We start from the raw sequence: 23,798 nt of genomic DNA, 5'->3' as shown, positions 1-23,798 counted from the left end.
CGAAGTGTATTAGCCTTTTTTCTATTTTTATACTGGTAGTGTAGGGACCTCAGGTTGGGACCCCCATCACATTTCATAATCAGCACCACAACACATACTATAAACAATCCATAAGGTACAGTACTAAATACATTACTATTTTGAGAGACTAAATCTAAAACATAAAGAGGGTGGGAAAAGAAGTAAAAAAGGGAGGGATGTTTTACATATTCAATAGAAACATGCAAGTCTTTTTTGTAATGTTAAGTTTTCTGATAGCTATATTAAAAAAGTAAAAAGAAACAGGTAAAATTTTAAAAATATGTATTACATAACCCAGTATATCTAAATTAGCTTTATAACATATTAAAAAAATTCAAGAAATTGATATTTTATTCTTTTTTTCATCCCAAGTCTTCAAGATCTGAGGTATATTTTATACTTATAGCAGCCCTCAATTTGGACTGGTCACATTTCAGGTGCTCAACAGTCACACACGATCAGTGGCTACTCTGTTGGAAAGTACAGGTCTAAAGCATACCCTGGAATACCCCACTTAAAATATCTAGTACAAGTGCTCCAAGAATTAAAGATCTCCCAAATCTGAAATTTCAAAATCTGAATCCTTGGGAGTTTAAAAAGGTCTGAGTCAGAAACAGTGCCATTATTGAAAAAAGAAAAAAAAATACCTCTAAGACATTTAAAAGGATGTCTCTTTATCTTTGCTTACAATGTTTAATACTGGAGGTACCAGAAAAGGGCAGGGCGGGGTGGGGAGGACCCAAGGAGAGGGAGAAAAAGTCTCTAAAATCACCATTCTAATTCATCCATCTATACATCTAATGCCTCCAATCAGTCATCCACCCACCTTCCTTCCACTCACTCACTAAATACCTATTAAGCATTATAATTGGCTTGGCAGTCACTATCTACATTCTGGGGCCATACAGGTACATAAAAAGTCCTTCTCACGATTCCTTATTGGTGTTTTTTAAATATACTCATGTATACTCCATAAGATATCCACTGCAACACTGTTTGTAAAAGCAAGATTGTAACAACCAAAAAACTAAATGTCTGTTAATAGGGCTCTTATTAAATAAAAACTCAACATTAGTTGACAGGAGTAAAAGCTTTCTGATTATACTGTCTTCACATTCAACTGTGATCATGTACTACTTTTCCATGTGTACCTGTAAGATTTTTCTGTCATGTCTCAAAAGTAAAGGCTTTAAGAAAGGAAAAAAAAAATTGTATGGTATAGCCACGTAATGGAATACTATGCAGGTCATAAAACAACCTGGTAGTACTATGTATGCAAATGAGGAAGAAAAAATGAAAACAAATCCAAGCTGTATCAGTTATATTGTTAAAATAAAAAAAAAAAAAAAACAGGAGGGGGTAGAACACAGTGTTAAAAAAGAAAAAAGTAAAGATATACAGATATGTTTGTATAGCACAGACCATCTGGAAGGCTATACAGGAAAATGGTAAGTTACTACCTCCAAAGAGAAGACTTGTAAGAAGGGATAGGAAAGGCAAAATTACTTTTCACCAAATATCCTTTCTAACCTTCTGAATTTTTGTCCCATATACATGTACTAAAGAAAAAGGCTTAATGCTCACTCTTAAGAACTCATGGTAAAGTTGGAATTAAGACACAGAAACAAAAATTAATAAATAATCAGTGTGCATAAGGTACAACAAAGCAGGGGAGGGCATGATTAAGTCCACTGCTTGGATGGTCAAAAGAAGAATTTGTCACATGCACAATATTTATCCATAAAAATAAGCTATGAACGTACCTATGCCCTCAGACTAATTTATCCTAGAAATGTCTTTTCCTGACACACCGAAGTAAAGTAAAACTGTCAGACTCCCCACATTCTAGGAACCTCTTACCCTGTTATTGTTGATTCTGTAGGCAGCAGAGCTGTCAGTGATGGAAGTCTGAGTGTCTCTGTAAAGGCCTGTTAACAACTGTAAAACAAAACAAAACACAACATGGGGGAGATCAGAGTAAACATATAAATAGCAAACCTAAAGAAAGTAACTTTGCTCTAACTCTCCTAGGTGTAAGGTCAAATAAACGAATGTTACTTGCAATAGCTGAAAAGGACCATATTAGTTTTTTTTTTCTTTCTTCCTTTGCTTGTACAAAAATCTAATTAATTGCAAACTTCATTCCCCTCTCCTTAACGAGAGGAGGGGGATAACTATTATTTTTAAACTATTATTTTCAAATAATAGTTTCAAACGGTTAGTGGCCAAATTTACTGACCTTCCATCAACATTTACAATCATCAAAGTGGAAGGGAAATAATTTATACTCTCAAAAAGAAGAGTAATCAGAAGAAAACCTCCGCTACTCTCTGTAGCAAAAACCAAACATTTAAAAATACTACATAGGGCTTCCCTGGTGGTGCAGTGGTTGAGAGCCCGCCTGCCGATGCAGGGGACACGAGTTCGTGCCCCGGTCCGGGAAGATCCCACATGCCGCGGAGCGGCTGGGCCCGTGAGCCATGGCTGCTGAGCCTGCGCATCCGGAGCCTGTGCTCCGCAACAGTGAGAGGCTCGCATACCGCAAAAAATAAATAAATAAATAAATAAAAATACTACATGGACTCAAAATAAATATTAGTGAAAAGAAGCCTAAGTAGCCAATAGGCAGAAGAAGAATCACCCTTTAAAAAGGTTTCTTTGACAAAGTCTCAGAAGAATTATACACTGTATACAGATTACTGCCCTCTATCTCTCCAGCTGGTCTGGCATCCTTAGCCATGACATGAAAGTAGTTAGTATATAAAACCCTTAAATGGGATAAGGGTTAAATGTAAGTATCTGGCAAGTACAAGAGAACAGAAATGGTCAAATTCCAGTTTAAGAGCTTTTCAAGAGTCTTTTCATCCTACCAAGTGATTCAAGAATTAACTCCCCAATTTGTCAGCACAGCTTCTTTTCCAAAGTACACCTCACAGGACTAATGGGGTGCCCTCAAATTTCCTATCAAGTTTAAGAGAGGTGTAAATCAAAGCATTTACTCTGACAAAAAGCAATGTTTTCCCGGAGTCACAAAGGCCAACAAGAAGAACAGCTCTTTGACTGCTCCTTCTGCTCCGGATGAACTTCCAGAACACTGTGGAATAGAGAAAAACAACCAAAATTATGCCTTGATTATCAACAATATGCATGTATGGTTGGGCTGTGGGAAATTAAGTCTACCACAGAACACTTCATTCACCTGGAACTTACCTCCATTGTTATTACCACCATTATAATCATTATTGTTTTAGGGACTCCGCTGAGTGCCTGACACTAACAACTGTCAATTTTTTTGCATCTGCAGCCCCTACACCGACGATGTACTCTTCAAGCGCAATCTTGCTCATTAGCTTTGTATCCCCAGCGCCCAGTTCGCAAACATAGGATGCTCAAACTTGGAACGACGACCATTGGAGTCTTCGTAGCAAGAGCAATGAAAGGGAGAGAACCGCGCGTTCACGCAGAACAGGGGCTAGTAACGCTGAGCTGCTCCTGCTGCTTCAGGCAGGAGGGCAGGTTGGTATAAGGGGTGAGTCCCCCTCTCTAGACGCCCCCCCGGTGCCATGTCCGTTCCGCGTCCGCGGTCTGCACAAGCCCAGTCCAAGCTCGGATCCCCGCCAGCCCTGCACCCGCCATATCTACCGACCGCCTCTTTACCCAGCGTCAGCAGCACCGCGACGAGCGCCACCACGACTGACAGCAGCGTCGGGTCCCTCTGCCACAGTTCCTGCCGCAAGGAGTCCAGGTAGAGCTGGAAGGCGCCTCCGACACTGCCGCCGTTCCCCATCCGCCGGGAGTCCGCGGAAGCCATGGCTGAGATCTTGCTACCCGGCACCGCAAAAGCAACGTGGCCCTCGGCTCTGCGCAGGCGTCCGAAGCGGAGCATCACGGGAGTGGTAGTTCCTAGGTTATATTTCCTCCTTCGGAGGCCGGGACCCCGAAGGTCCTGATGGTAGTTGTAGTTCTCTTGGACACTGCGCTCCCGCCGAAAAGACTGAGCTGCCAGACACAAGTATGAGTTACACGCTCATCCTTTAAGATATGAGTCAGATGTCGCCGCTCTCTTCATGGTTGTTGACAAAATGATGGATGAATAAAATAAATGGCTCAAGAAATCTCTGCTGAAGATTTCTAGTCGCTCCCTTCGTGAGGTGAAGTGTCTTGTGAGGAACTCAAGCATTACACAAATATTTCATCGGAAAATCACGTGGCAGGAGGTGTGACCGAAGATGTAAGGTGCGGTATGGGAATGCAGAAAGGGGCGCCTAGTCCACATGGGTTCAGAGAAAAGCTCCCGGAGGAAAACGACAGGAACTGAGCCATGAAGGATGAGTTATCCTCTGCAGGTGAAACAGGAGAAAGGGTGCTCTGTGCAGAAGAAAAGAGCAATTCAGTGTCCCTACACTGTAAATCCAGGGCTGCAACTGAGATACCTACGTTAAGGGAAGCAGCCAGGAAAGTCAATGGGACGGGCAGAGCCTGTTGAAAACTGTCACTCCTGCCCTAAGGGGGCAGCCACCGCTCTGCCAGGCAGGTATGTGGGAGCAAGGTGGCCAGTTCTTCAGTTTTTCAAGAGAAGCCAGAAAGAAAGGTTTTTAAGAGAAATTTTCCACTTTTTAAATTTCAGCAAGTAATGAAAACTTGTAGCCCAAATAAAACACCTCATAGGGTCAGAAGTAGCCGGCCTAGGGGCTGTCAGTTTGCAGTCTCTGTCACTAAGCAGGTGTCATTTCAGCAGAAGTGGCAGGAGATGAAGCAGGAAATGTTGGCAAAAACCAGACGTGAAGGGACCGTGTGCTATGCTGAGGAACCTAGACTTTATCTAGAGTGCAGTAAGAAGTTTCAGTTGAGAGTGAAATAGATGACTGGCAGATCAATGGAGAACTATGGTTTGAGAGAGAAAAGACTGGAGGCAGGGAGACCAGCTGGTGCTGTTGCAGTGTTTTGGCAAATGATGCACAGGGTCTGAACCAGGGAAATGTGGAAAGTGGAAAGGAGGGCACAGACATGAGAGATATTTAGAAGGAAAATATATAGGATTTAGTGATTAATTGGATAAGCTGAGTTAAGGAGAAGGAGAGCTATCAAGACTGCATCTGAAGCACTTGGTGTGTGTTGCTGGGAAGATCAAAGTGCTTAACGCGAATCAGAGAACTCAGTTGAAGGGTCTTTGGAGCTGGGGACATAGCCAGGATGAAAACTGCCTCTCTTTTGTGTATATGGAGTTACCAGTGCCTCTGGGAAGTCTGAAATCGTATATCAAGCAGGTGATACCGTAAACAAATGTGAAGTCAGCAATAGGTGCTAGATTTTCATTTGGAAGTCATATGTAAACAAGCGGTCATTAAATTGTGGAGAGCATGAGGAATGAGGAGGAGAGGGAACCCCACAAAGAAGCTTGAGAAGGGAGGGTCAGCGACACAGGAGTAAAACGTGTCCTGGAATTGGCTAGCAGCATCTCTGCAGCAGAGGTTGAAGGCTTGAGTGAAAAGTGAGCTCAGGGGGAACAGCGGGGAGGGGCGGGGGGAGACAAGGTAATGAGGATAATTGCTCACATTAATGAGTGGTTGCTAGAGCCAGGCATTGTTCTAAATACTTTAAATTTATTAATTTGTTTAATCCTCACAATGACCCATTATCCCAATTTTACAGAGGGAAAACTGGGACAGGGATTGAGTAACCTACCCACCGATTCCAGGCAGTCGGGCTCCTTTATGCTTGACTATATGCTCTAACACAGTAAAATTCATTTTCCAGGCATTTCATTGATAAAGGTAGGCAACAGGGACTCCAGATTAAGGAAGGATGTTTAGGATGGGAGGTTAAATTTAGTAAACCAACTTCTATATTTTAAATTAGCATTATGAATTAAAACTGTCAGAACTGACAGTAATCTTACCACATTCTATTTCTTTTCTTTCTTATGGTCTTGATCCCTGCTCTGTATCCACCACCCAACACACACACACACACACACACACACACACACACACACACACACAGTTCCTTTATAATAACTTCTGTTAGGGACTAAAAATGCAGGGAAGGAGGAAGGGCCAGGCATGGAGAACACCTACCAGAAATGTCCTCAGTGTATAGGGATTTTTAGTCAGAGCTACGTGAGTGAACAAGTGCCGTGTTGGTGGTGAAATTTGGGGATGAGGAAGCAGGGCTTTGATAAGACATGGTCCTGCTGTTTTTCAATTTGTTTCCTGCGTATTATGAAGGCAGAAGAAATGTGCACACCTTCCACCCGTCTTAGAAGGTGGTGCTGCCATTCTCAGTAATGAGAGCAGGAGAGAATGGCGTCGGAGGCTTCCTGTCCTCGCACGTCTCCGCCTCAGGGACTCCGCAGTCTCCCAGGGGCTCTGTGGGGATGGATGTCAAGGAAGGACGTGCAGACACTGACTGCTGCTGGCTGAAAGTGCTCTGCTGCCTGATTCTAACAGCAGATGGAGAGTTACAACAAAACCAACATAGACAATTTTTTCTTCTCTTCCATTAATTAAAATGTCTCATTCACTGGACGCATTTTTCTCTCCTGTTCCCAGCAGCTCCAAATCACAATGGAACCTATCTCAGACTCAAGGACACCAATCATGTGATTCCCCTACTCTGGCTTATCTCTTTAACTCTGTTTCTTTGAAAAAATGGAGGATTTTTAAAAAAAGAATTAAAATGAGACATTTATTATATTAAAAACTCAATATAATAATGAAAGATCAAAGAAGAAAAACACAAATCACCTTAGTTTTTATACCAATAGTATCTGGTGAACATGATTTCAGACATTGTACAGATATACTGACAAGAAGGCAGTCTAGAGGGAGGAATAAATAAAAAATAGACAGAAATTATTTTCAGAGACTATAATATGCCTTGCTGTGTTCACAGTCCCTAGAACAGTGCCTGGATCATGGTAGGTACTCAGCGCATTGTTGATAAAATTAGATTTGTTGGCTCATTGCAATAAGACAGACCACACGCCAGAGGAATGGTGGGACATCTCACCAAACAAAGGAAAAGAAAGAATTATTATAGGATTTGAGGTGAGGGTGGAGTTTAGGTGGATATTACATAAAGCAGAGTGTTGCTAGACTCAAAGCAAAGCAGGACTGTATGTAAAAAGGTAAACATCAGGTCTGGTCTGCAAAGTGGACCCAGGGTCTGTTTCCTTGGTTACTAGAAAGTTGAGAGATGTGGACTGTTGTGTTCAGAACCCCCTACCTGCAGCTCTTCCCCAAAGTGTATAGGAGTTAGGAAACAAAGGGGCAAACTGAAGAGTTGTTTAGAAGGCAAAATCAGCAGAACTTGCTGACATTGGATGTGGAATGAGGGGAAAGAGTGAATTGAAATTTGACTCCTCAGTTTATGACTCCTGTGAGTGGGTAGCAGACCATGTCTTTACCCAGTATGAAATATATGGAAACAATAGTTGGATTAGGGAAGCAGGAGAGGGAAGGGGTAAGATGATCACCTCACTTTTCTTTCTGTTGGGCTTCCGATTGCTGTGCGAACTCTACTGTATAGATGCACAGGCAGGGGGAGGTGTGAGTGTGGGATGCTGGAAGCAGGGGTGAGCACAATAGATGTAGATGCCCAGGAGTCATTCTCATTGCTTACGGAGGGCCTGGAAAAGCACTGGATCAAGAGAAGAACCCCGGGAAGATTACCCTACTTTTCAGAACTGGTAGGATGAGCCCACAGTAAGACCACAAGAGGACAGAGAGGTAGGAACCAAAGCGAAGAGCTGCTGTGTCAGAGAAACTGGGAGAGGGTTCCAAGGAAGGGTGAGTGGTCAGCCATATCAAGTTAGTAAACAGACTCAAGGATGAAAGAACAAGTTGGTTTTCACAGCTAGCAGGTGGGTGGTAACCTTGACCCGAGTAGCTGCAGGGATGTGAGTGGAGCAGAAGACTGATTTCCCTGTGTTCAGCCATTAATAACCAGTGAGGGGTGGGAAGAATAAGGCTCCACCTTTCAGGAGCTCCACTAAGAATGGGAGGAGACAGGGCAGTGACTGCCATGGGAGGCGGGGTCAAGCTATGATTTTTAGCAAGAAGAGTTTCCAGTGATTCACTTTTCCAAGCAGTAAGAGTCAGGACTTCACGTATACCTGATGAAATTTATGGAAAATATTTTAAATGTGTAAATCGTCTATATTCTTTTTCTGTACTGCCTTGAACGCTCCATCTCAATACTTACTCTGCATCCTCCTTCCTCCCCTTTCCCCAGCAACACACACACACACACACACACACACACACACACACACACAACACACACACAGCCTTATACACTTGATTATATTATAATGACCATGCAGACCCCTTTTAGAAAGAATTCCTACTTGGACTGTACCCAGGAGGTATGGCTATGGGAAAGAGCAAATGAATCTCGAGCTCTGAAGGAAGGGCTAGTTGCACATGTATTTAGTCCTTCCAGACCAAACATTTAGGGAAAAAATGAAGTTTTTAAAAGATAAAACCAATAATAACTTTTATTTTTATTTTGTCCCGCAGAGGTGCCACCACCAAACTGAAGGCAACCAAACCACTCAGACCAGCAAAACCAGGGGAAGCTTATGGGTCCGGTGAGCTCCCATCTCCATCAGGTGGTGGCCCCACTCTTGGATTTTAAGGTCTGTGGAAACTGCAGGCTTCCAGGAGTTCTGTGGGGACAGAGCAGAGGGGTAGGGCAGTTAATATCTACCTATATTTGTTTTCTGTTAAGTGAATCAACAGTTAAGCCTGATACAAAAGTGCTCAGACCCGTTGCCCTGCTCTTCTGATGGGTGGACCTGGCCGTTCTCCTAGTGGCCTCCTCCTCCTGCCTGCACAGCTCCTGTGCCTACAGTGGGCAGTGTCTCACACCAAGAATGGTAACAGGATTTCCCTGCCCTACATCATCCCCCATCTTGTGTCTTACGGGCAGGGCTCACACGCCTGAGTCCATGTGGCTGGAACGAGCCTGGGAGGACTGTCCTCTCTGATCCAAGTGAGGAACTAACATAATGAGATGCACTAAGCACCCAGCACGTGCCAGTTTCCGTCCTGGGAGCTGGGGATGGAGCAGGGTACAGCAGGGACAGAGTCTCCACCCCCTCACAGACTATATAGGTTAGGTAAATACAACCTGGGTACTCAGAACAGTGGCCATGGATCCTTCCTTATACCAGAATTATGTGGGCAGCTGTTTAAATGCAGAAACCCTGGACCTGGCACAGACTTGCTGAATCAGTATCCCCAGGACCTGGGAATCAGTATCTTAAGGACTGTGGCTTATGGACCTGCACTCTGCAGTTGAAGAATAACCTCCCTATAGCTACATGGTATTCTCCCACATCTTCCAAATGATTCCAAGTCATTAAATGATGTCCAACATAGCTATAGTACAAAGGTGTGTTTTACTGTATTCTAGTTCTTAGAAAACTGGTGTTCTAGATAAGCACAGGCAGACCTCATTTTATTGTGCTTCGCTTTATTGCACTTCACAGACGTTGTGTTTTTTACAAATTGAAGGTTTGTGGTAACCCTGCATCAAGCAAGTCTACGGGCGCCATTTTCCCAATAACATTTGCTAACTTCATGTCTCTGTGTCACATTTTGGTAATTCTTGAAATATTTCAGACTTTTTCGTTATTATTATATATTTGTTATGGTGATCTGTGGTCAGTAGTCCTTGGTGTTACTATTATTAATTGTTTTGGGGCACCACAAGCCATGCCCATTAACATGGCAAACTTAATCGATAAATGTTGTGTGTGTTCTGACTGCTCCACCAGCACAACAATATTGAAATTAGGCCGGTTAATAACCCTACACTGGCCTCTAAATGTTCAAGTGAAAGGAAGAGTTGCACATCTCTCACTTTAAATCAAAAGCTAGATGTGATTAAGCTTAGTGAGGAAGGCCTGTCCAAAGACAAGCTGGGCGTCTTGTGCCAAACAGTTAGCCAAGTTGTGGACACAAAGGAAGAGTTCTTGAAGGAAGTTAAAAGTGCTGCTCCAGTGGACACAGAAATGATAAGAAACAGCCTTATTCCTGATATGGAGAAAGTTTTAATGGCCTAGATAAAGGATCAAACCAGCCACAACATTCCCTTAAGCTAAAGCCTAATCCAGAGAAAGGCCCTAACTCTCTTCAGTTCTGTGAAGGCTGAGAGAGGTGAGGAAGCTGCAGGAGAAATGTCTGAAGCCAGCAGAGGTTGGTTCATGAGGTTTAAGGAAAGAAGCCATCTCCAGAACATAAAAGTGCAAAGTGAAGCAGCAAGTGCTGATGTAGAAGCTACAGCAAGTTACACAGAGACCTACCTAAGATAGTTAATGAAGGTGGCTACACTAAACAACAGATTTTCCATGTAGACAAAACAGCCTTCTATTGGAAGAAGATGCCATCTAGGACTTTCATAGCTAGAGAGGAGAAGTCAATGCCTGGCTTCAGAGCTTCAAAGGACAGGCTGACTCTCTTGTTAGGGGCTAATGCAGCTGGTGACTTGAAATTGAAGCCAATGCTCATTTACCATTTCAAAAATCCTAGGGCCCTTAAGAATTATGCTTAGTCTCCTCTGCATATGCTCTATAAAGGGAACAACAAAGCCTGGATGACAGTACATCTGTTTACAATATGGTTTACTGAATATATTAAGCCCACTATTGAGACCTACTGCTCAGAAAAAAAGATTCCTTTCGAAATATGAGTGCTCACTAAAAATGTACATGGTAACCCAAGAGCTCTGATGGAGATGTACAAGATTAATGTTGTTTTCATGCCTGCTAACACAACATCCATTCTGCAGCCCATGGATCAAGGAGTGATTCTGACTCTCAAGTCTCGTTATGAAAGAAATATATTCCATAAGGCTATAGCTGCCATAGATAGTGATTCCTCTGGTGGGTCTGGGCAAAGTCAAATGAAAACCTTCTGGAAAGGATTCCTCATTCTAGATGCCATTAAGAATATTTTTGATTCATGGAGAAAGGTCAAAATATCATCATGAACAGGAATTTGAGAGAAGTTGATTCCAATCCTCATAGGTGACTATAAGGGGTTCAAGACTTCAGTGGAGGAAGTAACTGCAGATGTGGTGGAAATAGCAAGAGACCTAGAATTAGAAGAGGAACCTGAAGATGTGACTGACTTGCTGCAATCTCATGATAAAACTTTAATGAATAAGGAGTTGCTTCTCATGGATGAGCAAAGAGAGTGGTTTCTTGGGATGAAATCTACTCATGGTGAAGATGCTGTGAAGATTGTTGAAATGACAACAAAGGATTTAGAATATTATATAAACTTAGTTGATAAACTAACGGCAGGGCTTGAGAGGATGGAACTCCAATTTTGAAAGAAGTTCTGCTGCAGGTAAAATGCTGTCAAACAGCATTGCATGCTACAGAGAAATCCTTCATAAAAGAAGAGTCAATTGATGGGGCAAACTTAATTGTCGTCTTATTTTAAGAAATTGCCAGAGTCACCTCAGCCTTCAGCAACCACCACCCTGATCAGTCAGCAGCCATCACCACTGAGGGAAGACCCTCCACCAGCAAGGAGATTATGACTTGCTGAAGGCTCAGATGATGGTTAGCATTTTTTGGCAATAAAGTATTTTTTAATTAAGGTACGTACCTTGTTAGACACTTTTTACACATAATGCTATTGCACACTTTATACTGTAGTATAAACATAACTTTTATGTGCACTGGAAAACCAAAAACTTCATATGTCTTGCTTTATTGCAATATTCCTTTATTGCAATAGTCTGAAACTGAATCTGCAATATCTCCGAGGTATGCCTGTGGTGTGTATGGCAACTTTAGAGTTACTGGAACTTATCATTGTTCAAGCTTTCAGGAGCAGCACCATGTAAAAGAACTCTCTGCAATGCTGGAAATGTTCTCTTTGCTCATCTGTGTGGAGACACATGTATCTATTGAGCACTTGAATTATGGCTAGTGTGACTGAGGAGCTAAATTTAAAATTTTGTTTAATACTAATACAAGTTTAAATACCCACATGTAGCTAGAGGCTACCATCTTGAACAAGGCAGCACTGTATAAAAAAGTGTTTAGAGCAGAGTAATTGGCATGGGCACATAACTCTCTTCCTTTTCTTAGTAATAGCATGGAATTCTGTATGTCCTGGCAGTCACTACCTCAGTGCCTTCAGCCGGTGCCCCCTTACGATCAGCCCATGCAAGTTAGCCTTTCATTCATGCTGGGATTGCATTGTTCCCTCAGCATTTCATCCTGTCTGTTGGTCATCTCCTGGGGACTGCAGCCCGCTCCTCCTTTTGTATCCAGCACCCAGAACCCCGCACATGTTCGTTTTGCAGATTCCCCAATGCTGTTCCTCTTACTCACTTGAGGTTGAGCATTGTCTCAGGTTAGCCACAGCTGTGACATACTCAGTTCCTAAGTAGGTTTCATACGTTGTTGCGTTCGGAAGTGCAGCCAAACATTTAGTGTCACTCCTAAACAGAAGGTCCTTGTTTTCTGAGTCGAACAAACAAAAACTGCTCGGGCAGTTATTTCCATTTTTTCCAAATTGAGCCTGTCAAATGGACAGAAAGTGCATGAGGACCTGTGGCAAAGAGCTGCTGGGAGCACATGGATGGGATGGAGGAGACTGGAAGCTGGGAACCAGCCCTGGGAAGAAAGGGAAGCTGCAGAGGATGCCTCAGGATCTTTCCACATCCATCACCTGGCATTCATACAATTATGGACCACAAATCTGTACTTCCATGAGGCCCCAAAGTCCTCTGTAGGGTCTATCCTGGTCCCATCTCCTTGGGGAAGTCCCTGCCTCCTGCCCACTGCTGACTTCTCTGATCTCTCTTCCTCACTTTGTTGGCCATGGTCTTGGGGGTGGCTTCCAGGAAATGAGAGGGAAGAAGCATATCCCTTTTAAGTATTATTGTCAAAGAAAATATTAAATATGAGCAACCCAGTGAGGAGTAGTACAGGTAGCTGTTAAAAGTTCATATCTGACTTTTAAGTTCATATGAACTTAAAAGTTCATCTTTGATCCTATCTTGATAAGAGGCTCAACTCCTCCAGGCCTTCTAAGATTGTAAGTGAAATAATGATTACAGAACATTTAGCATTCCATCTAGCACTTAGGAAATGTCCATTAAATACTAATTATTAGTACCATTTACCTTCAGAGGACTCACAAAGGTAGCTATCTTAATTTTTAAAAGAAGAAAACCAATGGTGGATCATTAATTTTTAAAAGAAGAAAACCAATGGTGGATCAACAGACAGGAAGCTGTCACTGAGGGGAGGGTGGTGTTTGTGGGTGGAGGGGTCTTTAGGATTAAAATACTCAGGCAGTCTCTCTCCCCACAAGGCCAGCCCTGGGTTGGTTGTTTTCCCCAGAGGACAAGTTCCCTCAGGGTAGGTTCCTGGGTTCTGCTGCCTGTTGGAATGGTTCTTAGTATGCCTAAGCAAGAGAAACACAGTCCACATTTCATGACTTGTATCTAGAAGGGCTGGGAAATAGGATCAGTCACCTTCATTTTAAAAAAGGCAGAAGTGGGGAAAATGAGGGTACCACAGAGCAAGGTCAGCGTCGAGCTGCAAGGCAGGTACTTGGACCCTGGGAAACATGCATCAGATGGGGTCTGATCTCTAGTGAGCAGAGCGAGGCCTGGGAGATCCAGTTCCACAATCCATGCCCTCCCAGTTCTAACTTCCAGGAAAAGAATGCTGGGGTAGGGCTGGGACTCAGCTGGGAAATCCCCAAATAATCCACACACACCCAGGAAGAAAGGGTTGGAGGCCCTGTCTGTGCCACCATACCTGCTGTCTGTCTAATATTCTGCGAACACAAGCTGCCTTATCTTCCCGTGAGACCACAGCATGATTCGGGGCTCGGGCCAGGTGGCAATCAATAGCCTGCTTCACAGGCTTCCTGCTTCCATCGGTGCACAGCAGCTCAAAATCTTCCTCCTGCAGTGTTTTTGCCCACTCTTCAGTGTTGTTTCCTGGGTACAGAAAAGGTGGGTCAGCCACAGTTTTGATCAAGGCACACCTCACTGGGGAGATGTGACCAACCCACTGGCGTGTGGAGGGCCTGGACCCAGTGGCCAGCAGGGGTTACAGTAATGTGGAGAGGAAGAGAGTTACCAGGAATTCCCAGAGACCACTCCATTCAATCTGCCCACCCAGCCAGGGGAGGGGGAACCACATTCTATGGATGATGTTCAAAATGATCTTCATTTCTTCTAAATTCCAAAGCATTTGGATCTCCTGCTCCAGTGTAGAAAGAATGTGACCCTCTAAGCAGGTTTGTGCTGTACCATCTGGCACTAGCAAGCAAAAGAACTTTCCCCAGAGGCCCTTTTGGAAGGGCCAAAGATTTCACTTTTATGAGTGAAATCTGGCTCACTCGTTCTAGTTCTATGTGGAATGCATGCATGCCTCTGTGCATACAGGTCCATATCCTGTTCTCAGCCCCTTGCTTCATCTTTTCTGTATTCTCTCTGAAAAAAGAACATCTCACCTATTCTCAAGGCTTAAGCTCCTTCCTCCTAAGGCAATTCTCAAATAAGTTTTCCTGGTTTTTGCTTCTCTCCTAAAATACAGGATTGCAGTCTTTTGCTTAATTTAATTTTCTCATTTAATTGAAAAACTAATATATGAATGCAGTATTTTAAAAGTTTAAATTTATACGGAGAGCAAAAATATCCCTTTTCCTACACTCTCCAAAGGTACGCTTTTGGTTTTTATAGAAAACTCCAAATTGCCTGCCTTTCCTCCCACCAGTACCTGCACATATCTTTGCTCACCTTTTAACATTTCTCCTTTCTTTTCTTACCCATCCCTCCAACTCAACACCTTCCAAGTGAAATCCATCCTTATTCTCTCCAAACCCATTCTGTTCTACTTAGTACTTTAAGCATTTATTCAGTACCATGTCCTCAGCCTTCTGCAAGACACAGTCTTATTGGAGGGGGGAAATAGCACACATACCAAAATCAAAAATGCAGGGCACAGATAATAACATTTTGTATTTTGTGTAACACTCTCTAAACGCTGTGTGAGCTAGGGAACCAGCACAGCGAGAGCACATTAACTCAGGAAGGCAAGTTTTCAGGTGTGTCCTGTAACATGTGTAGGCCTGAGAGGAGGAGAGAGGAACGCTTCTCTGTGAGGGGATGGAGGGCTCCAGCAAGACTCACGGACAGGTACGCGCCCGGTGTTCCTATTGGGTGGAGGATAGCCCCACTGGAACAGAGTCTTGGGCAGTCAGGCTAAACATGCTCAGATCCTCAAGGCCCTGAGTGTGGGATGGAGTGTGGCACTTAGGTAGGAAGAAAAGTGGGTCTATGAGAACTTATGAATGGAAATCAGTGTTAATGTGTGAGCCTGAAATAGGACAACTAGGAAAAATGAGATGGGAGGTGATTTGGTCTGGGTTAGGAGCAGTGGGCCTCTAGAAGGGCATGATAAAAAATTTTCTTTCCACTACAAATAATGCTTGTTTACTGCAGCTAATTTGTAAAGTGCTACATAGTTTAAGGAAGAAGACTTTGAAACCCAGTATAATCCCACAGCATTCACCTTCAACATTGGTGCATTACTTCTAGTCTCTTCTCTAGACTCGTATGATATGCAGACACATATCTATATAATTAGATCATACAGTCTCTATGCCTTCGTATCCTGGTTCTTCCATATCACAACATACCATAGAATTTAATGAAGACATACATATTCCGAAGAAACAAAAAACATACTGACTGAAAAATTAATCTAGGCTCGACTGGCAGGGCATATAATAAAGACCTCCATGGGGACAGAGGCTGTGTGAAGAGGACTGGGTTTTGAGAGAAGTATGAGGAGTTTGGATTTATACAGGTTGAGGTTGCAGTGCCAGTGTACTTTGTACATAAAAATGACCACAGGGCAAACAGAGATCCTGGGATGTTATTTAGATGGGAGGTGGGCCTCCTCTATAAATTCCCCTCAGGAGGTAAGGCTTTTGGAGTCTTTGCAAAGAGAGTTGCGGCCTCGAGAGGGGAGCCCTACTTGGAAGGGTACAAAGAGAAATCAAGGGATGACAAAGAACCAGCCTAGGGTAACACTCAGGTAGCAGGAAAAAGGACAGCCCTTAAAGGAAAAAGCAAAAGTAACAGGAGGGAAGAAAGAAAAATTAGCCAAACCAATTATTCCTTCAAGTAAGTACTTAGCAACTTCTGTGTGCCATGTACTATGGTTGGTGTTGGGATGTAAGAAGAGAAAAAAAGAGCTCCCTGTGGCCATAGTTTATTACGGAATGTGATGAATTCAATAATAAGAGCAATATGGACAGAGGATTCTGTTGTGGGATGGAGGTGTGCCATTGGGGAAGGCGTCTTAGAGGAGTTGGTCCTGTACTAGTTCATTCTAAATGAGTTGCTGGAAACATCTGAGGTTGAGTAAAGGGACATGAGGGAAGGAGGGAAGTAATAGCTGCCTGGACTCTAGGTGGGGAATATAAGCAGTTAGTGATAGAGAGTGGGCAGGTGGAATACTCATTCTTACTGACATTTTTAAAATTTTTGTCTTGTTTGTTAATGTCATGGCCATCTAATATTCACCCACTAGTTTTAGTGCCCATTGATGATCCTTGCTTGAATCAATTATTACTATCTTGGTTGCCAAACGATAGTTTTTTAACTTCATAATTATTTCTGCATCTGTAATTAGCATTCTACAATAAGGAAGATGTTTCCCTTATACTCATTTGTTTAATCAGGATGGACTTATGCGTTCCTATTTTATTCAATGGGTTATTATTTCTTACTACTATTATTATGTCTTTTCAAGCTCAATATGTCCCAGATTTGGCCAGTGGAGGGCTTTCACAATGGCTCCTATGTGCTTTGATACGTCCCATCTCTCTGAGCTCTTCAGCATGATGTTCCAGGTTCACCTTATACTTTTCCTGCCCCAGCCACAGAATCAGCTATTTTTCCAAGGGGCCTTGGTTCCTTCTATTGGAGAATGGTTCTAGAAGCCAAGGTCTTGGTGCTCATTCCTACAGGGGTGCCACTGTCTGTATGTTTTTCCCAGTGGACCTATAATACATTTACATATATATTGGACCTAGAAATAGTTATAAAGGACCTTTTGGGGATAACTCACAGAATTTGAATAGGGACTGTGGACGTGATGAGTATTAAATCCATGTTAGTATAAATTTCCTGATCTTGCTAATTGTAATGTAGGTATGTGAGAGAAAGTTCTGGTTCTTAGGAAATGTGCACTGAAGTATTTAGGGGAAAGGAGGCACAGTGCCGGCACCTGTAGGAACGTTCCTGGGAGAGACTCAGGGCCACTGGGAAGACCATGGTCCTTACCATTCTGCCTATCCAAGCAAACACTTCTCTCTTCACCGAACAAACAGGTTGAGAATCAGAGCTCTGGACCCTGACAGTGTCCATAACATTTCCACAAAGACATCCTGGACACAAGTGAACCAGCGGCCCTGATTTATGGGGACAAAGGTTATGCACGTACCACCAGTGTTCTCTGTGACAGTCTGGGCCTTCACAAAGGCTACGTCTCCCTTCTCAACCAGACACCTGCAGAGTCCCAGACAGGGAGAGAGAAGAAAAGAGGTCAGAGACACATCTGTCATTCAGAAAGGCCACCTTATAGATCCAGGGCTGGCCATCTGATATCAGCAATTGTGATTCCCATTTCATCGCTAATCTATTGTCACTGATCTTACATATTACTAATGTAAGTAATAAAAAGAAAACAAAACCTCTGATATGCTTTGTAGTTATACAATCTCACTTCTACACTCTAAATTCTAAATTCTGGTCCATTTTCTCCAACAGAGCTACATCCATTTCCTAGCTTCAACACAGATATTAGAGGGGCAGTTTTCCCTCAAGGTGATTCCTTACTCACAGTCTCCTTGTAAAATTGTAAACTTGTGGGCTGTGAATTGTTCTTACTCTAACTCACAAGCTGGTTGTACCTGGGAAGTTGGGATAATCTTTGTTTTTCCCTCCCTAGTGAGAATTTTAGTTACAATACCACCATCATTGTGAAGTTGATGGATTCATGAACTGCTAAGTGACACAGGCCCAAGTCAGACAGGATAGTTAAAAACTAATAAGGTCGTAAAGTGCACAGGTGTCTCTTTAAAAATGATAGAGACTCCATGAGCTAGAAATGTAACCAAAGATGTAGAAGTCATGTACTTTACTTTTGTATTGATATATTTCCATGGTTGTAGGTTCCCCCAGAGGTGAATGGAAGAGCATGAGCCAGATGCTTGACTCCTGTGTTTATTCAGTTATGGTAGGGTTTCCTCACCTGGCACTAGTGACATTAGGGGCCAGATAATTCTTTGTTGTAGGGTGCTGTCCTACGCATGTAGGATGTTTAGCAGCCTCTCCCAGTTAGATGCCAGTAGCATCCCCCAACTCCACTGATAATCAAAAACATCTCCAGACACTGCCAAATGTCCCCTGAGGGGCAAATCACCCCCCGCTGAGAACTTCTGACCTGTACCATACTGCCAGTCTTTGCTGTCTATGACAGCTAGGTCTGGAGACCGTGTCCTGGAGGGAGCTGGATGCCTCTTCTCACAGGTTTCTACTTATGTTTGTAAACGTGACACCCTAACATGCAGGACTAATGGGATAGGAATGTAAGAATCTCACCTGCGTTCCTAAAAAGGAATCTTGTCAGGGCTGGGATTACTATTATTTTTGTATGAGGATTATAATACTCACCTGAAAGCCCCTGAATAGCCATAGTATCTCTCATGGTTGTTGGGAAGACACTCCTTTCCCGGAACATTTTCTGAGCCAATGCACAGAGCACAGAGACTGGAATCTCGCAGATACCCAGGAGCACAGCCTTCACTGAAAAATTTATCTGTGCAGAAGGATAAGAGAAAGTCAGCTCTTCCTGAGTCAATGTCAGTGGCCTTTACCTAACACATCACAGGTGTGTATGGCCCAGGATAGGTAGAACATACTCATTATGTGACCTGCCATCAACTCAGGACCTGCCAGGGTATAGGCTTTGAAAGGAAACTTAATTGAGGCTGGGAACCTTTACAAGTCAGGTGGAGAGGATTCCATCAGCATACCAATAGTGTCTCACTCACCTAGAGATATGGGATGGAAATGATATGAAAGTTGACTAAAAGGGGTAAAATTGAAGGTCTCACTCCCTGAGCTCTGCCACTTGTTTTTGGTGTTTCTTTTCTCTGATATTTATTAGAAGAGCCTTTAACAGAACTTAGAACTCCAACCTTGAGAAAGTGCTGGGGAATTTCACACACAGTTCAGCTGCTCTCCCATAGCTGTAAAACTGCCAGGAGGCTCAGGAGAGCAGAAGTGCTGCCCTTGCTGGTGGGCAACAGAACTCCTGAATGCACCCCCCTCACACACACACACACACACACACACACACACACACACAGAGGACTTGCCTGGTTCATAACTGTCTTTAGAGACCCTCCTTTTGAAGTAGCTACAAATATTTGGAGGTGGCAGGGAGGAAGTACTCAGGAAGTTAAAGAAAATAAGAACCATGAGAAAACATGTCCATGGTGAAATTACACACAGATTTTAGGAGGTAGAACTAAGCTCATACCTGAAGATATTCAGAGGACACAGAGAATAAACTGATTTCCACCACTTTGAAGGGGCCTAGGAGCTGAGCAGTCACTTGGTGAGACTGCCAAGATCTTAAAGAAACCTGAAGACCCCTCATACCACATTGCCTAGAAAGCCCTGTGGCAGGGCTTGGAGCTGTCCACCCAATGGCCATTTCCCCTTGCTTCTTCATAACAAAGATCAAGTTTCTTTTCTTTTTCTTTTAATTTTTTTCTCCATTAATTTTTTATTGAGATATAATTGACGTATAACATTAATTTCAGGAGTACAACATGTTTCGCTACTGTGACTATATTGTGAAATGATCACCACAATAGGTCTAGTTAACATCCATCACCATACAGGGTTAAAAAATTTTTTTTCTGGGCTTCCCTGGTGGCGCAGTGGTTGAGAGTCTGCCTGCCGATGCAGGGGACACGGGTTCATGCCCCGGTCCGGGAAGATCCCACATGCCGCGGAGCAGCTAGGCTAGGCCCGTGAGCCATGGCCGCTGAGCCTGCGCGTCCGGAGCCTGTGCTCCGCAACGGGAGAGGCCACAACAGTGAGAGGCCCGCATAACGCAAAAGAAAAAAAATTTTTTTTCTTTTGGCTAGGACTTCCAAACTATGTTGCATGAAAGTGGCAACAGTGGGAGTCCTTGTCTTGTGCCTGATCTTAGAGGGAATGCTTTCAGCTTTTCACTGTTGCGTATGATGTTAGCTGTGGGTTTGTCATATACGGCCTTTATTATGTTGAGGTATATTCCCTCTATGCCCACTTTCTGGAGAGTTTTTCTCATAAATGGGTGATGAATTTTATCAAAAGCTTTTGCTGTATCTATTGAGATGATCGTATGATCTTTTTCTTCAATTGGTTAATGTGGTGTATCACATTAAATTTTTTTTTCTTGTGATGAGAACTTTTAAGAGCTACTCTCTTAGCAACTTTGAAATGTGCAATACAGCATTAACTATAGTCACCATGATGTACATTACATCCCCATGACTTATTTATTTTATAACCGAAGTTCTTACCTTTTGACTACATTCACCCAATTTGCCCACCCCCAACCCCTGCCTCTGGCAACCGCCAATCTGCTCTCTGTGTCTATGAGCTCGGGTTATTTTGTTTTATTTTTGTTTAGATCCCACATATAAATGAGAACATACGGTATTTGTCTTTCTCTGCCTGACTTATTTCACATAGTGCCCTCAGGGTCCATCCATGGTGTTGCAAGAGGCAAAATTTCTTTCTTTTTTATGACTGAATGATATTCTATTGTATATATGTAAACCACAAGTTCTTTATCCATTCATTCATGATGGACACTTAGGTTCTTTCCGTGTCATGGCTGTTGTAAATAATGCTGCAGTGAACGTGTGGGTGCATATCTTTTCGAGTTAGTATTTTTGTTTTCTTCCAGTAAATACCCAGAAGTGAAATTGTTGGATCATATGGTAGTTCTACTTTTAATTTTTTGAACAAAAATCTAGTTTTATTTGGGACAGAAACATGCCCAAATAAACGATGACATTTTTCAGCCTCTCTTACAGCTAAATGTGACTATGTATCTAAGTTCAGGGCAATGGGAAGTTAGCTGAAGTAATTGGGCTAGAGTTCCTGAATAGCTCCTTTAACAAGGTGGCACATACGTCAAGTGCCCTTTCTCTTTGTTCCTTGAGGTTGCCTGGATCGTGGATATAATGGCAACCATGAGTGACCTTGAAGATGGAGGCCTCATGCTGAGAATGGTGCAGCAGGAAGAGAGAGGAGCCTGGGATTCTAATGAGAGTACCAGCCACGGACTGCTGTCTCTGGTCTTTTTCATGAGAGAGAAAAGTAAACGCATATTCACTTAAGCCATTATGTGCAACTGAAAAGAACCATTCTGGTCCACCTCCCAGCCCTACCATTCCTTTTAGATATTTTCTTGAAGTTCACTAAACCAAATTGTATTACCATAGAGCCACAGCCACATCTTGTACCATACCACACTCTTGCCAGTACACCTCTTCCCACCTGGCCCTGACAACAGTACCCTCTCAAAGCTCACTCACCAAATTCACAGTGGTTAATATTATTGTAGAGCAGACCCATGGGGATATTCCAACCAGCGGTTCTGTCTACTGCAGTGTGGCAGGACTTCCTGCCTTTCAGATTGTTCCAGTTGAGATCAGTATCTGATTTCTTAACCACAGCCACAGCAAGGTACCCTGCAAGAAAGACACCTAAATAGGGAGTATTAATACCCCTGGGCCCTCCAGAGTGTCTAAACCTGCCATCTCCTTAAGGAGTAGAATTATCCCAAACCATTCCTTCTCTCTTTGAAAGGGTCTTCCCAATAACTGACGGGGGGGTGGGGGTGGGGTGGATACAAGTCATTCCAGGAGGTGGAGATTAATCTGAACTTAAAAAGTAAAGTAGTAAGAATACATAACCATCAGAGCAATGGCTGGTGTATAACCCCTCCCCAAATGCATGAAGCTACTGACATAAACCAGCAACTCACCCTCCACTGTGGAATAGCAGAGGAATGGATACTGAAGGGTACATTAGGAAAGAGTAGTAAATGAGCAATAAACCACAGGGATATTCTGGCCAGATAATTTGTGATAAGGAGAATACAGGTTTGCAGCACAATAAATATGCAAAGTGGAAACTGTCAAAATCAAGTTAGCTGCCATGATTAGCTGCAAATACATGCTGATCTTTAAAACTGGTAATAGAATATCAACTCTTGATTTCAGTTTTCCAATTTAATTAATTCAGGAAATTGTTTCCAACAGAAAAGACACAAATCTTATTGTTCATGGAATAAGAATGGTTCTGTTTTCAGCTGAAGAGCTTGGTTCCTAGTGTGATGGGGAGAGGCTGAAGGTTGTAACTGGGAAAAGTGATGAGGACAGACTTGCACACTAATGGCTGGAAATGACCTGCAGGGACCTGAGTGTGGGCCCCAGAGCCCACTTTGATAAGATTTCCTGTCTTTCTCCTGCCACATCTTTCCAGATCCACCCCCAGCCAGAGCGCTGGGTGAGAGCCAGGTTGGCCTGGGTTCCTGGGTCTAGCTCTGGCTGGGAGGCTGAGCAATCACATGCCCCTAGACATCTGCCGGTATGAGCCTCTCCCTTCAGCCCTGCCAGGCATGTATCAGCAAGGCTCCTGGGCTGGTGCTAACTCTCATCTAAAACTTTGCTGGCCTCGTGCAATGCAAGGCAGTCAGGAGTGGTGGGGAGGGCCTGTATTTGCTTGCTGGATGTTGGAGTCTAGACAACTTGTAATCTCTCTGAGCTGTTGGTCCTCTTATGCATCCTTAGAGGACAACAAGACATACCTTATAGGATTAAATGAAAATTCCCATGTGCAAGTCATAGCAAGTGTAAAAAAGTAATCATCATTGCCAGTTACTCTACTTCCATGATTCCTTTGCATTCCGAAAATTGGTCTGTTATCTACTTTTGATTTGAATTTAAACTTACCTTACCCTTTCCCAAAAGCAATGGGAATTTATCTTAAACTCATGAGGTTACCAATCTCAACTCACCGTCCTCTGGTGTGGTTGTACAATGTTGGCCCTCACTTTCTGTAGAGGAGAAAATGAAGAAGTCATTAAATACTCATTTATAGATTGGAAATCGTCTTTACCATGTGCAGCTCAGAATTAAAAGAGCCAGGAAAACTGTCTACATATCACCAGTTCCCAAAAGGTCCAGGCTGTCTGGATTATACAAGTTCACTTTAGCTCCCTGGCCTCTGGAATGTAGTCCAAAATTGTAAATTTCAAGTTTCCCACCCTATCTGTCCTGTGGCCACAGTGGTCTCTGCCAACCGTACTTGAATCCCTGCACCAGGGCAACAGGAGAAGTGTGAGCTTTGGAATCAAGAAGACCTGCCAGGAATCCCAACTGAGAATCTAGATGTCCTCTGCAGAGGGGTCACTTTTAGCTGGAACTTCCCAGTGCAAAGCCTCCAACTCCCTTGTGGGAGGTATGATAGAAGATCTCATCCTTCAAGAAAACTGTTGGGGACTAGAGATGAGGGAGCCCAGAGCCTAGGAAGTAGGAGGTGCTCAGTAAGCAAGAGCTTTATGGCCCATGTGGCATAAATCAGGCTGTGATTTTCCATTTCCTTTCTCCATGGCCCAGGGGAAATGAGACACTGAGAGAAGC

General features: G+C 43.2%; 2 protein-coding genes across 2 annotated transcripts in view; both read right to left on the bottom strand.

The window, feature by feature from the left end:
- Positions 1-3,907, bottom strand: part of SRPRB (SRP receptor subunit beta) — a 37,051-nt gene extending 33,144 nt beyond the window's left edge. The window contains exons 1-3 of the mRNA XM_027091651.1: positions 3,679-3,907; positions 3,021-3,115; positions 1,882-1,959 (exon numbers count right to left, since the gene is read on the bottom strand). Of these exons, the coding sequence (XP_026947452.1) occupies positions 1,882-1,959; positions 3,021-3,115; positions 3,679-3,907 (402 nt within the window). The remainder of the gene's footprint in view (positions 1-1,881; positions 1,960-3,020; positions 3,116-3,678) is intronic.
- Positions 3,908-8,492: 4,585 nt separating this feature from the next.
- The window catches only part of LOC113612139 (serotransferrin-like), a 31,354-nt gene continuing 16,048 nt past the window's right edge, over positions 8,493-23,798 (bottom strand). Inside the window, exons 11-17 of the mRNA XM_027091773.1 lie at positions 23,174-23,212; positions 21,687-21,842; positions 18,757-18,901; positions 17,525-17,589; positions 13,820-14,004; positions 12,380-12,569; positions 8,493-8,692 (exon numbers count right to left, since the gene is read on the bottom strand). Coding sequence (XP_026947574.1) covers positions 8,658-8,692; positions 12,380-12,569; positions 13,820-14,004; positions 17,525-17,589; positions 18,757-18,901; positions 21,687-21,842; positions 23,174-23,212 — 815 coding nt within the window. The 3' untranslated portion in view covers positions 8,493-8,657. The remainder of the gene's footprint in view (positions 8,693-12,379; positions 12,570-13,819; positions 14,005-17,524; positions 17,590-18,756; positions 18,902-21,686; positions 21,843-23,173; positions 23,213-23,798) is intronic.

This window comes from Aethalodelphis obliquidens, unplaced genomic scaffold, assembly GCF_003676395.1.
Source record: "Aethalodelphis obliquidens isolate GAN/ISIS:26980383/991018 unplaced genomic scaffold, ASM367639v1 scaffold72, whole genome shotgun sequence".
Taxonomy (NCBI): domain Eukaryota; kingdom Metazoa; phylum Chordata; class Mammalia; order Artiodactyla; family Delphinidae; genus Aethalodelphis; species Aethalodelphis obliquidens.
Note: the sequence above shows the minus strand (reverse complement) of the source record. Positions and strands in the feature narration are given on the sequence as shown.